Raw genomic sequence first — 14,502 nt, forward strand, 5'->3', positions numbered from 1 at the left:
CTCTGTGTCTGTATCTATGTCTACATACATACATACACACACACACACACACACACACACACACACACACACACACACACACACACAGCCACACACATGCCAGCATCTATACCTCAGTCTGTGTCTATAATTTTCTGTGTCTGCATCTATACTCTGTGTCTGTATCTATACTTGTGTCTGCATCTTATACTTCAAAAACGACGCATTGTGCCTGTATCCATACTTCTGTTTGTATCTATGCCTCAGGTCTGTATCTATACCGTGTCCGTATCTATACTCTGTGTCCGCATCTATACTTGTGTCTGCATCTATACTCTGTGTCTGCATCTATACTTGTGTCTGTATACCCATACTGTGTCTGCATCTATACTCTGTGTCTGCATCTATACTTGTGTCTGTGTCTATACTTGTGTCTGCATCTATACTTGAACTATGCATTCATACTTGTGTTCAGACTATACTCTTGTGTCTACCCATACTTGTGTCTGCATCTATACTTGTGTCTGTATCTATACTTGTGTCTGCATTCATACTTGTGTCTGTATCTATACTCTGTGTCTGCATCTAATTCTAGTTCATCTATACTCTGTGTCTGTATCTATATTTGTGTCTGCATCTATACTTTGACTGCATCTATACTTCTGTGTCTTATTCATACTTGTGTCTGTATCTATACTTGTGTCTGTGTCTATACTTGTGTCTGTATCTATACTTGTGTCTGTATCTTATACTCTTGTGTCTGTATCTATACTTGTGTCTGTATCTGTTTGTGTCTGCATCTATACTCTTCTGTGTCTGTATTCATACTTGTGTCTGCATTCATACTTGTGTCTGTATCTATACTCTCTGTGTCTGTATTCATACTTCTGTGTCTGCATCTATACTTGTGTCTGTATCTATACTCTGTGTCTGTATTCATACTTCCCTTTGACTGTATCTATACTTCTGTGTCTGTATCTATACTCTCTGTGTCTGTATCTATACTTCAGGCCCTGTGCTTGTACTTGTGTCTGTGTCTTATACTTCAGTCTGCATTCATACTTGTGTCTGTGTTTGTACTTGTGTCTTGTGTCTCACTTGTGTCTGTGTCTATACTTTTTGTACTTGTGTCTGTATCAACTTGAATGTGTACACAATGAAGTTTAAACAATGGGAACTTTAACTTAGGATTGTTTGCTTATTGTTGTTATTTTGATGTAACTTTTACCTGGCTGAGTGTGTTTTTATGTACCTGTATTTGTAACCTGTACCTCTGTTGTAACCTGTACCTGTATTTATAACATTACCTGTATTTGTAACCTGTACCTGTATTTATAACCTGTACCTGTATTTGTAACCTGTACCTGTATTTGTAACCTGTACCTGTATTTGTAACCTGTACCTGTATTTGTAACCTGTACCTGTATTTGTAACCTGTACCTGTATTTGTAACAACCTGTAACCTGTACCTGTATTTGTAACCTGTACCTGTATTTGTAACCTGTACCTGTATTTGTAAACCTGTACCTGTATTTGTAACTGTACCTGTATTTGTAACCTGTACCTGTATTTGTAACCTGTACTACTTGTAACCTGTACCTGTATTTGTAACCTGTACCTGTTTTGTAACCTGTACCTGTATTTGTAACCTGTACCTGTATTTGTAACCTGTACCTGTATTTGTAACCTGTACCTGTATTTGTAACCTGTACCTGTATTTGTAACCTGTACCTGTATTTGTAACCTGTACCTGTATTTGTAACCTGTACCTGTATTTGTAACCTGTACCTGTATTTTAACTATAACCTGTACCTGTATTATGTGTACCTGTAACCTGTACCTGTATTTGTAACTTGTACCTGTATTTGTAACCTGTACTATGTAACTGTAATTGTATTTGTAACCTGTACCTGTATTTGTAACCTGTACCTGTATTTGTAACCTGTACCTGTAATTGTAACCTGTACCTGTATTTGTAACCTGTACCTGTATTTGTAACCTGTACCTGTATTTGTAACCTGATTATTAACCTGTACCTATGTAACCTACCTGTATTTGTAACCTATACCTGTATTTATATGTACCTGTATTTGTAACCTGTACCTGTATTTGTAACCTGTACCTGTATTTGTAACCTGTACCTGTATTTGTAACCTGTACCTGTATTTGTAACCTCTTCACCTGTATTTGTAACCTGTACCTGTATTTGTAACCTGCCTGTATTTGTAACCTGTACTGTATTTGTAACAGTTACCTGTATTTGTAACCTGTACCTGTATTTGTAACCTTAACCTGTATTTGTAACTGTACCTATTTGTAACCTGTACCTGTATTTGTAACCTGTACCTGTATCTATACCTATACTGAAAAGATTTGTTCTCGTATTTTTCCGTTACTGTATATGTTCTTGTAACTGTACTTGCATATACATCTACACTACCTGCTGTATTTGTACAGTGTATTCCTGAACTTGCACCAGTACAAATACTGTAATTATATGAAAGTAAAGATACAGATACAAGTAAATTGAGTCATATATATTAATTTATTGTTTTAACATATGTGCCTTCAGCTGTTCTTGCACGTGTACCTTAATCCGTACTTGTACCTTTACCTGCACCAGTAACTGTAACTCCATTATTTCACAATTAAGAGGAGCGCTACACCGCTTCACTACCAGCATTATATTCTCCACAAATTCAATAATGAACATCTAACTAAACTGACATGAGGTATTATTTTCTTCACAAACAAAAACTCGGTTTGGTATAATTCGCAGCTGTTACTTTTTTCATTACTATTATGAATATTATATCAGGTTTCCTATAATAATATATCTATACCAGGCAGGTGAGGTCGTGGTGTTGACTGAGGTGTTTGATGAGCTACTACACCACTATACCAGGTGCTGGTATATATTCAGGCGTTTTACGACACTATAACTCACTATACCAGGTGTTTACTACATATCTCACTATACAAGGATTTTACTACACTATATCTCACTATACCAGGTGTTTTACTACACTATATCTCACTATACCAGGTGTTTTCTTCCTATAACTCACTATACCAGGTGTTTTTACTACACTATGACTCACTATACCAGGTGTTTTACTACACTATGACTCACTATACCAGGTGTTTTTACTACACTGACTCACTATACCAGGTGTTTTACTACACTATGACTCACTCTACCAGGTGTTTTACTACACTATATCTCACTATACCAGTGTTTACTACACTATGACTCACTATACCAGGTGTTTTCACACTATGACTACTATACCAGGTGTTTTATTACACTATGACTCACTATACCAGGTGTTTTACTACACTATGACTCACTATACCAGGTGTTTACTACACTATGACTCACTATACCAGGTGTTTACTACACTATGACTCACTATACCATGGGCCAAAGGAGTAACCCGCCCTTATGCCCCTGAACTCTCACCTTTGCGCACTAAAACAACAAGAAGGCTGACGCACGCGTTTGAAGGTGAAAGATCACAGCGTGCGGCAGGTGTCCCGTCTACCACCCGCCACCAATGTACACACTAACCCCTAAAACACCTCAATGCAGAAACTAACTATCGGCAGGTGACAATAAGTTAATTGAGCTAAGACTGCACTAATTATTACCGATAATTTGTGCGTTATCAATAAATTTGTTTTGCCAGATTGTTAAAATAATAATAGTATTAATAACAAAAATAATAATAATAATATCTGTAATAATAACAAAAAATATTATTGATACTAACAATAACAACGATAATAATATTATCGGCAATTATTATAAACATTATTATTATTATTATTATTATTATATAATATTATTACATAACTTAATATCGACAGAGATGTAAAAAAAACACTAAAATAACCGTACAGCCCCTAACATCTACAAATCTCTGCCCCCTGCCCCCGCCCCCACATTAATTAAATAATTAATTTCACTTAATTTGTAACCATCATGTACTGCACAAGTGTAACCTAATACATCACCTTATGTATCTGGAGACGCTCTGTGTTGCTTTAGAACAGTAACAAGGAATGCCCACTCTTTCTTCCTCCTCTTAGCCCTAATATGTGTGCGGCCCCTTACCTGCAATGACGGTTGTATACCTCACATTTATAGTGTTGATATATATATATATATATATATATATATATATATATATATATATATATATATATATATATATATATATTAATAGTTATTTTTTACGGTCATTAGCCCACCCAAGCATAGGTAATTTTAATGACCCCCATCACGACCTGGGGGAAATATAATAATAATAATAATAATAATAATAATAATAATAATAATAATAATAATAATAATAATAATAATAATAATAATAATAATAATAATAATAATAATAATAATAATAATAATAATAATAATAATGATAATAATAATAATAATAATAATAATAATAATAATAATAATAATGATAATAATAATAATAATAATAATAATAATAATAATAATAATAATAATAAATAAAAATATAAATAAATAACAATTATAAAAAGAAAAAACATTAATAATAATAATAATTATTACTACAAATTATAAATAATAATAATAATAATAATAATAATAATAATAATAATAAAATAATAATAATAATAATAATAATAATAATAATAATAATATAGAGAACATAAATAAATTAATAAAATATCATAGTGATAAACAATATATGTATGTTGTGTTGTCAATAGTAAGAGAAACAATTGAGACCCTGCGATTGTGTGTAAATGAGGCAGAAAGTCAGATCAGCAACCTGGACTTTGGTCATACCAGGTGCTATGGCAGCAGGGTCCACCATTAGACAACACATTGTGCCAATATCTTCCCAGGCGGTAGTAACTCCCTGTTTAATAGCTGCCTACCACCTACTGGTGAACCAGTGATTTTACACACACACACACACACACACACACACACACACACACACACACCACCACCTGGCTGGATAAGTCGGACGTCGAGGATCTTGTCAACCTGTGAATTGTAAGCGGTGATGTGGAAGACACACTCGGGGTGTCCTGATGCAGGTGATGTTGACGGGCACTAAGTCTTCGAGACCTGCTGCCACTTGACCGTTCCCGACCCCGACGATGACGTGGAATACCTCCGCCCATAGCCTGTGGAGAGGAATACATGGAGGATTAATAAACGTGAGGACACGTGGACGGTTAATAAAGGTGAGACACGGACGGTTAATAAGTGAGGACACGGACGGTTAATAAAGGTGAGGACACGTGGACGGTTAATAATAAAGAAGGTGAGGACACGTGGACGGTTAATAAAGGTGAGGACACGTGGACGGTTAATAAAATTGAGGACACGTGGAAGGTTAATAGGTGAGGACGTGGACGGTTAATAAAAGTGAGGACACGTGGACGGTTGATAAATGAGGACACGTGGACGGTTAATAAAGATGAGGACACGTGGAAGGTAATACAGTCAAATACCGGCGAACTAACGGATAACGACGGAGAAATGAGCAATAATCAGAACAGATATTTTTCAAAAATTTTCGCCACCGAAATTTACAACATAATACCCGAGGCACCGACTAGACTGTATACAGAATAGTGAAAGAAAATAGATTAGCGAGAGATAGTAGTGACTAGTAACGATGTTAATAAACAAATAGACAAACTAAATCCTAAAGGCACCAGGTCCCAATGAGATATTTGCCGGAGTATTAAAGTAAGGAAAGGAAGAGCTTAGTATGCCCGCCAATTTTTTAACATGTCATTAAAACAGGTGTAGTACCAGAATCCTGGAGGATAGTGAATGTGATACTGATTTTCCAAGAAGGAGGTAATTACTATCCGCAACTGCCGTCCCGATCAGTTTAACATCGATTGTAGGCAAACTGGAAACAGTAATTTCAAACCTATTCGAAATCACCTGGAAGGCACAAGTTGATCATTGATTCCCAACATGGCTTCACAAGTGGGCGTTCGATCTGACAACAATCTTATCGACTGTTTTCCGAATCAGTGGATGATGGACACAAGTATGATGTGGTATATCGACTGGAGTCCCCACAAAAGACTAATACGAATTGGAGGAGGTATTCTAAAATGGATTAAGGGCGTAGTTACAGGACAGTAAACAGACAGCAAACATTAACGGCACTAAATCCGATTGAGGTAACGCCACTAGTGGAGTACCCCATGCTCAGCACTTGGACCATTACTATTTACTATATACATACGCGACATATATATAGGAGCAGACAACAATATAAGTAAATTTGCTGACGACGCTAAAATAGGGCGTGTAATTAAATCCGAAGAAAACTCCGCAAAACTACAGGAAGATCTTAAAAAATTTCGCATGGTCTGAAAAATGGCAGATGAAATATAACGTGGACATATGTTTAAGTACTTTGTCTCAGAAATGTAAACAGAGAAACCAGATATCAGATGAACAACGTTGTTACAGAGAAATTCGACTGTGAGAAAGATTTAAGAGTAATGATAAGTAGGAATCTTAAGCCAAGACAACAATGAGTATTTAAAGAAGCTAATAAGTACTTGGGTTCATACAAAGGAGTGTTAGTTACAAAACTAGCGAGGTCATCCTACAACTACATTTTGCGCTTGTGAGACCTCACTTGGAGTAAGCGGTTCAGCTCTGGTCACTGTTTTACAGAATGGATATAGAATCCTTAGAAAGAATTCAGAGGAGAATGACAAGACTAATCCCGGGCATTAGGACCCTTGAGTAGAAACAGGTTAAAGCATCTTAATTTGCACTCCCTCGAGAGACGTAGAGTGAGGGGCGATGTGATAGAGGTGTATAAATGGATGTCAGGGTTAAACATTTGTAATATAACAAAGGTACTACTATCCAACCAGGAGCGAACTGGTAGCAATGGTTTTAAATTAGACATATTTAGATTTTGGCGCGAGATAGATAAACACTGGTTTGGAATAGATCGATGAATGGAACAAGTTACCAAACATCATCATTAAACTCGAATACGCTGGATAGCTTCAAAATAGGTTAGACGGATATATGAAGGACACGGTTAACGTAAACGAACTGCCCAGTTTGGGCCAATAAGCCGCTGCAGCTTCATTCACAATATCAAAGGTGAGGACACGTGGAAGGTTAATAAAGGTGAGGACACGGAAGGTTAATAAGAGCTAGGACACATGGAAGGTTGATAAAGGGGAGGACATGGACGGTTAATAAGAGCTAGGACACATGGAAGGTTGACAAAGGAGGACACGTGGAAGGATAATAAGAGCTAGACACATGGAAGGTTGATAAAGGGACACGGACGGTTAATAACGGTGAGAACACGTATAAATGTGGAGACACGTGAAGGTTAATAAGAGCTAGGACACATGGAAGGTTGATAAGGTGAGGACACGTGACGGTTAATAACGGTGAGAAAACGTGAAGGTTAATAAAAGGTGAGGACACGTGGAAGGTTAATAAAGGTGAGGACATCGAAGGTTAATAAAGGTGAGGACACGTGGAAGGTTAATAAAGGTGAGGACACGTGGAAGGTTAATAAAGGTGAGGACACGTGGAAGGTTAATAAAGGTGAGGACACGTGGAAGGTTAATAAAGGTGAGGACACGTGGAAGGTTAATAAGAGCTAGACATGGAAGGTTGATAAAGGAGGACACGAAGGATAATAAAGGTGAGGACACGTGAAGATTAATAAAGGTGGTGAAGACACGGAAGGTAAATAAAGTGAGGACACGTGGAAGGTTAATAAAGGTGAGGAACATCGGAAGGTTAATGTGGAGGACACGAAGGTTAATAAGAGCTAGGACACATGGAAGGTTGATAGTGAGGACACGTGACGGTTAATAACGGTGAGAACACGAAGAAGAAGGTGAGGACACGTGGAAGGTTAATAAGGTGAGGACACGTGGAATAAATAAAGAGACACGTGGAAGGTTATAAAGGTGAGGACACGAAGGTTAATAAAGGTGAGGACACGTGAAGGATAATAAAGGTGAGGACACGAGAAGGTTAATAAAGGTGAGGACACGTGGAAGGTTAATAAGAGCTAGGACACATGATAAAGGTGAGGACACGTGGAAGGATAATAAAGGTGAGGACACGTGGAAGATTAATAAAGGTGGTGAAGACACGTGGAAGGTTAATAAAGGGAGGACACGTGAAGTAAAGGTGAGGACACGAAGGTTAATAAGAGCTAGGACACATGGAAGGTTGATAAAGAGGAGGACACGGGAAGGTTAATAAGAGCTAGACACATGGAAGGTTGATAAAGGTGAGGACACGTGAAGGTTAATAAGAGCTAGGACACATGGAAGGTTGATAAAGGTGAGGACACGATCGGTTAATAAAGTGAGGACACGTGGGAAGGTTAATAAAGGAGGACACGAAGGTTAATAAAGGTGAGGACACGTGGAAGGTTAATAAGAGCTAGGACACATGGAAGGTTGATAAAGGTGAGGACACGTGGACGGTTAATAACGGTGAGAACACGTGGAAGGTTAATAAAGGTGAGGACACGTGGAAGGTTAATAAAGGTGAGGACACGGAAGGTTAATAAAAGAGGACACGGAAGGTTATAAAGGTGAGGACACGTGGAAGGTTAATGGTGAGGACACGTAGGAGGATAATAAAGGTGAGGACACGGGAAGGTTAATAAAGGTGAGGACACGGAAGGTTAATAAGAGCTAGGACACATGGAAGGTTGATAAAGTAGACACGAGGATAATAAAGGTGAGGACACGTGGAAGATTAATAAAGGTGGAAGGTTAATAAAGGAGAATGAAGGTAGGTTAATGGAAAGTTAAGGGACATGACTGGAAGGTTAATAAAAGCGTGAGACACGGAAGGATAATAAAGGTAAGGACACGTGGAAGATTAATAAAGAGACACGGAAGGTTAAGTGAGGAAACGTGGACGCATCTCCACCTATGAGAGGTCAGTGACAGGTGAGGTATAACAGGTCAGAGAAAGCTGAAACGGCTTAGTCCTAAACCTGAAGAGGGAGCGGGAGGCGAGTCTGGGTGTTGCTAGTGTGATGGCCAAGTTCTGAAGACGACGGCGGTGACACTAAGGGCATATGGTGGAGTCCTGAGAGAGAGAGAGAGAGAGAGAGAGAGAGGAGAGAGAGAGAGGGAAGGAACACACACACCACAAAAGAAACTCACTGTAAAGAGAAAAGAGAAAATTGTGAGGAGTTTCAAAGGAAAATGAAACGAAATAGAGAGACAGAGAGACATGTGAGGGAAGAATTTAAAGAGTGTAACAGAGAGGAAAGGAAAAAAAGTAGGAAAAATATGAAGTAAAGGGGATTAACAGAAGGGGACCTGAAGGACACACACACACACCAACACACACACACACACACACACACACACACACACACACACACACACACACACACACACACACACAGTGAGACAGGATGTAATGCACCAACTGACAGAGACTGACAGACAAACTCGGCATCAGGTGAGGCTGACAGGGGAGACACTAATTACCAGGAGGCAGGTGTTACCTTTGCACTGAAAGTGTAGGCGTGTGTGGGGTGTGGAGGCGGGTGGGAGGTGGTGGGGTGGTGAGAAGTGGTGGAGGTGTGGTGGAGCGTGGGTGGTGGTGGAGACGAGAGGGTTGTGGTGAAGGCGTGGTGGTGGGGCAAGCGTGTGGAGGAAAGGATTGATGGTGCTAAAGGTGTGTTGATGGTGCTGGTGGTGGTGGGATGGTGCTAGTGGAAGCGTGGTGGTGGAGGAGGCAAGGGAAGGTGTGGTGGTGGTGGTGGTGGACGCGTATGTGAGAGACCTGGATACTGAGGAAGTTTAATGGTGAGGAGGAGCATGGAGGAGGGAGTAGAGAGGGAATGAAAAGACATAGAAGGAGGGAGGGAGGGAATGAAAGTGGGGATGAAAGGGAGGATGGAAACGAGACCGTGAGAGGCTCATAGATGGTAAAGGATGTGAGAAGAGAGAAGATAAAGATATATAGGGAAGGGAGAGGACAACGGGGTGAGTGTTTGAGGTCAGAGAGAGAGAGATGGGCGCAATAAATCACTTAAAATAGAGATAATCCCCAAGATAAATCGTCTCATTCCATCCTCTACAATACATCAGCAAGAAGCTGTGTGAAACAATAAATATTTCTTTCTTATCGGTATAAATACATCCTATCTTCCGTCCATCCTGGGATAAATAAAATAAAATTAAACATACCATGTCTTTTTATAATTAAAGCAAAGGAAGCCGTTGTTCTCCCTGGGACAAAAAATATTCTGAGTGACACGTATAAACCCACTCGGAAAAGAACCAATTTTTCTTGTACAGTATTACAGAAAATCACTTTACATGCTCTATAAAAACAAAACCAAAGAATAAAAAGAGTCGTCATAATATTTTCTTATGTCAAATTACAAAAAACGCTAATAACGTTCCACATGAGTGAAGAACAACATACTACATGTTACCCTAACTAAACACAGACGAAAATAACTTACTCTCGTCTTGACAAACAACAATGGCTCTGTGCGTCCATTAAAATATTATTTTAATTACTGTCTGTAAAGTCTTGTCATGGGAAACCCCTTTTGAGTAATGGCGCGGTAATTATATTCATGAGAGAGAGAGAGAGAGAGTCGAAGCGTGGAATAGAGCATATACTCAAGGGTATACACACAGCTCAGAGCAAGCGTCGCGACATACAATAACAAAACGATTCTCTAAGCAACACACATCCACCCATAAGCCACTAATTTATCTATCATAATAGTTGGGATGAAGAGGGCAGGAGAGAGCTAAGAAGAGACAGGGAGGAGAAGGGTGAGGATTAAAGGCAAGGGAAAGAGAGATTCCTAAGTTTATCCGCGACACACACTGCCCTTTCACTTCACTCTGGGGGGATTTAACACTGCGATTTACTGCAAGATAATAAAATTTAACTTCATCGTTCTATCCCCCTCCTTCCTCCTCCTCTTCCTGTTCTTCTCTCCTTTGATTTTCCTTCCATCAACGCTCCATACCCACTTGTTCCTCTTTCTCTTCTCCTCGTGTCTCCCATTCCCTGTCACCCTTCCCCTCATCTATAAAAAGCAGTCCAGCGATAAACTCGGTGGCTGCCACTCCCTCCCATCTAATATTTTTCCACGGATCCTTTGATTGAATAAACTTTTAGGGAAAGTCTCCGGCCAAACTTCTTGATGGGGTAATACTGAGTCGCTCGACACAGAAAACGGAGATCGATGAATCTGTAGCGCCGGGGTAACTATACTAGACGAGGTTTTCCTGAATTTAAACATAGAAAATGTTCCAAGATGACTGCCTACTGGAGGCAATACTAAACTAAAAGTCCAAATTACTCACTAAAGATGTAAAAACGAAGATCACTGAAGTATTTATTATACGAGTTGAAGGGATATTAACCGAACATTCTATCGATAATCAATCAAAAACAAAAAACAAATCTTGAAAACTATTTCAAGGAGAAACTAAACTGAATGATATTTTTAGGAGAGTTTCCCAGGCCACAACTTGATAGGGTAATACAGCTTCACCCAGCACAGAAAACGGAGATAAATGAAGCGTTCAGTGCACTGATCTCTGGCAATGTGCACTTCAAGTTCGGATGCAGAGAAAACAAGCACAAGGTAATAAGAAAGTTTAATTGCCAATACAAATACACACACATATACCATGGACACTACCATGAGAGAAAGGAACAACATTGTGTTAAGGGAACTTACTGGAAATAAACATTTGATGGCTATGTATGGTGTCCTGGCGATTACCATACTGTTTATTATTGTTGTATACCTTCATGACTGTAGGTCTACTGCAGTGTCTATATACATGCCAAACCAATAATAATAATAATAATAATAATAATAATAATAATAATAATAGTAATGATGATGATGATGATGATGATGATGATGATGATGATGATTCCAGAACCTTCCCCAGGGCCACTGCAGAAATATCTGTTCATTGTTTGATTCTATCAGTTGCTGACTCCTTATTTGTTTGCTCCTTTAAGTGTTTGCTTCCATTAATTGTTTGACTCCATTAACTGTTGACTTAATTTAATTGTTTGACTCCCGTAATTATTTGATGTTTGTTGAGTGGTGTCAGAGTTTTGTGTTATATTTTTATAGTAAAGAGATGTCAATCTCTAACGGTTGTTTGTTATTCCTCGGAAAACCATGGTCCTTGACTTCTCTTTATTAAGATCCTGATTAGCCTGGTAAGGAATTTATATCCCTGAGTCCCAGGCCTTTACAACCGTGCAGGTTATACAGTGTACTACCTAGACCGTGCAGGTTATACAGTGTACTACCTAGACCGTGCAGGTATACAGTGTACCTAGACCGTGCAGGTTATACAGTGTACTACCTAGACCGTGCAGGTATACAGTGTGCCTGAACCGTGCAGGTTATACGGTGTACTACCTAAACCGTGCAGGTATACAATATTCCTAGACCGTGCAGGTATACGGTGTACCCAGAATAGTGCAGAACACTACGACCGTGCGGTATACGTCCCGACCTGCAGGTTATACAGTGTACTACTAGACCGTGCAGGTATACAGTGTACCTAGATAGTGCAGGTATACAGTGTACTACCTGAACCTGCAGGTATACAGTGTACCCTAGACCGTGCAGGTTATACAGTGTACTACTGGACCGTGGGTATACAGTGTACCCAGACCTGCAGGTATACAGTGTACCTAGACCGTGCAGGTTATACAGTGTACTACCCCTGAACCTGCAGGTATACAGTGTACCCCTAGACCGTGCAGGTTATACAGTGTACTACCCAGACCGTGCAGGTATACAGTGTACCTAGACCGTGCAGGTATACAGTGTACCTAGATAGTGCGGGTAACAGTGACTACCTAGACCGTGCAGGTATACAGTGTACCTAGACCGTGCAGGTTATACAGTGTACTACCTAGACCGTGCAGGTATACGGTGTAACCTAGACCGTGCAGGTATACAATTATGCCTAGACCGTCAAGGTTATACGTGTGTACTACCTAGACCGTTCAGGTATACAGTGTACTAGACAGTGCAGGTATACAGTGTACCTAGACCGTGCAGGTATACAGTGTACCTGAACCGTGCAGGTTATACAGTGTACTACCTAGACCGTGCAGGTATACAGTGTACGCCTAGATAGTGCAGGTATACAGTGTACTACCTGAACGGTGCAGGTATACAGTGTACCTAGACCGTGCCAGGTTATACAGTGTCCCTGAGCCGTGCAGGTTATACGGTGTACTACCTAGACCGTGCGGGTATACAGTGTACCTAGATAGTGCAGGTATACAGTGTACTACCTGAACCGTGCAGGTATACAGTGTACCTAGACCGTGCAGGTATACAGTGTGCCCTGAACCGTGCAGGTTATACAGTGTACTACCTAGACCGTGCAGGTATACAGTGTACCTGAACCGTGCGGTATACAGTGTGCCTAGACCGTGCAGGTATACAGTGTACCTGAATAGTGCAGGTATACCAGTGTACTACCTAGACCGTGCAGGTATACAGTGTACTTACACAGTGCAGGTATACAGTGTACCTAGACCGTGCAGGTATACAGTGTACTACCGAACCGTGCAGGTATACAGTGTACTACCCAGACCGTCAGGTATACAGTGTGCCTAGACCTTGCAGGTATACCGTGTGTACCTAGACCGTGCAGGTATACAGTGTACCTAAACCGTGCAGGTATACAGTGTACCTGAATAGTGCAGGTATACAGTGTACTTACACTGCAGGTATAAGTGACCCTGAACCGTGCAGGTATACACAGTGTACCTACACGCAGTATACAGTGTGCCTAGACCGTGCAGGTATACAGTGTACCCTAGACCGTGCAGGTATACAGTGTACCTACACCGTGCCGGTATACAGTGTACCCTAGACCGTGCAGGTATACAGTGTACCTAGACAGTGCAGGTATACAGTGTGCCCTGGACCGTGCAGGTATACAGTGTACCCTAGACCGTGCAGGTATACACTGTACCTACACCGTGCCGGTATACTCTTTCCCACATGCCCCAACATAAGTATAAAATGTTTTCTATGTTAGTAGTGGTAGTTTTTTATCGTTTTATTTCACAATAAAATGGTGAAACATTGATTGTGAAACTACACAGTGCAGGTGGTGGTGTGGTGGGTCAGTTCCTTCACTTCAGAACCTTTATGTTAACAACAATGGCCGAGTTGTATTATTATTATATTATTATTATTATTTTTATTATTAAGTGAACATACATTCTGATATGAACTTCAAACTACGACAAATATATCTTTAAAAAGTTTACTGAGACTAACCGTCTTGGTTTACTTTATGTTCACCTTTGAGGAAGACGGCGGCATATTCACGGCCTCGTCAGGGATACTGCTATTTGCGGCTTCTCATAAGACTCTTCTGCGCATGCGTAACTTTTATGGTTATGGCATTCATAACTCCTACTGAACAGCTTTTTCCCGCGGGTCAGCTATTTTTAAG

The 14,502-nt window shown here is 39.9% G+C and overlaps 1 protein-coding gene across 1 annotated transcript in view; it reads right to left on the minus strand.

Moving 5' to 3' along the window:
• Window positions 1-4,973: 4,973 nt before the first annotated feature.
• The window catches only part of LOC121860510, a 29,497-nt gene continuing 19,968 nt past the window's right edge, over window positions 4,974-14,502 (minus strand). The window contains exon 2 of the mRNA XM_042357671.1: window positions 4,974-5,148. Coding sequence (XP_042213605.1) covers window positions 5,001-5,148 — 148 coding nt within the window. The 3' untranslated portion in view covers window positions 4,974-5,000. The remainder of the gene's footprint in view (window positions 5,149-14,502) is intronic.

The sequence above is a fragment of the Homarus americanus genome, unplaced genomic scaffold, assembly GCF_018991925.1.
Source record: "Homarus americanus isolate GMGI-L3 unplaced genomic scaffold, GMGI_Hamer_2.0 scaffold41330, whole genome shotgun sequence".
Lineage (NCBI taxonomy): Eukaryota > Metazoa > Arthropoda > Malacostraca > Decapoda > Nephropidae > Homarus > Homarus americanus.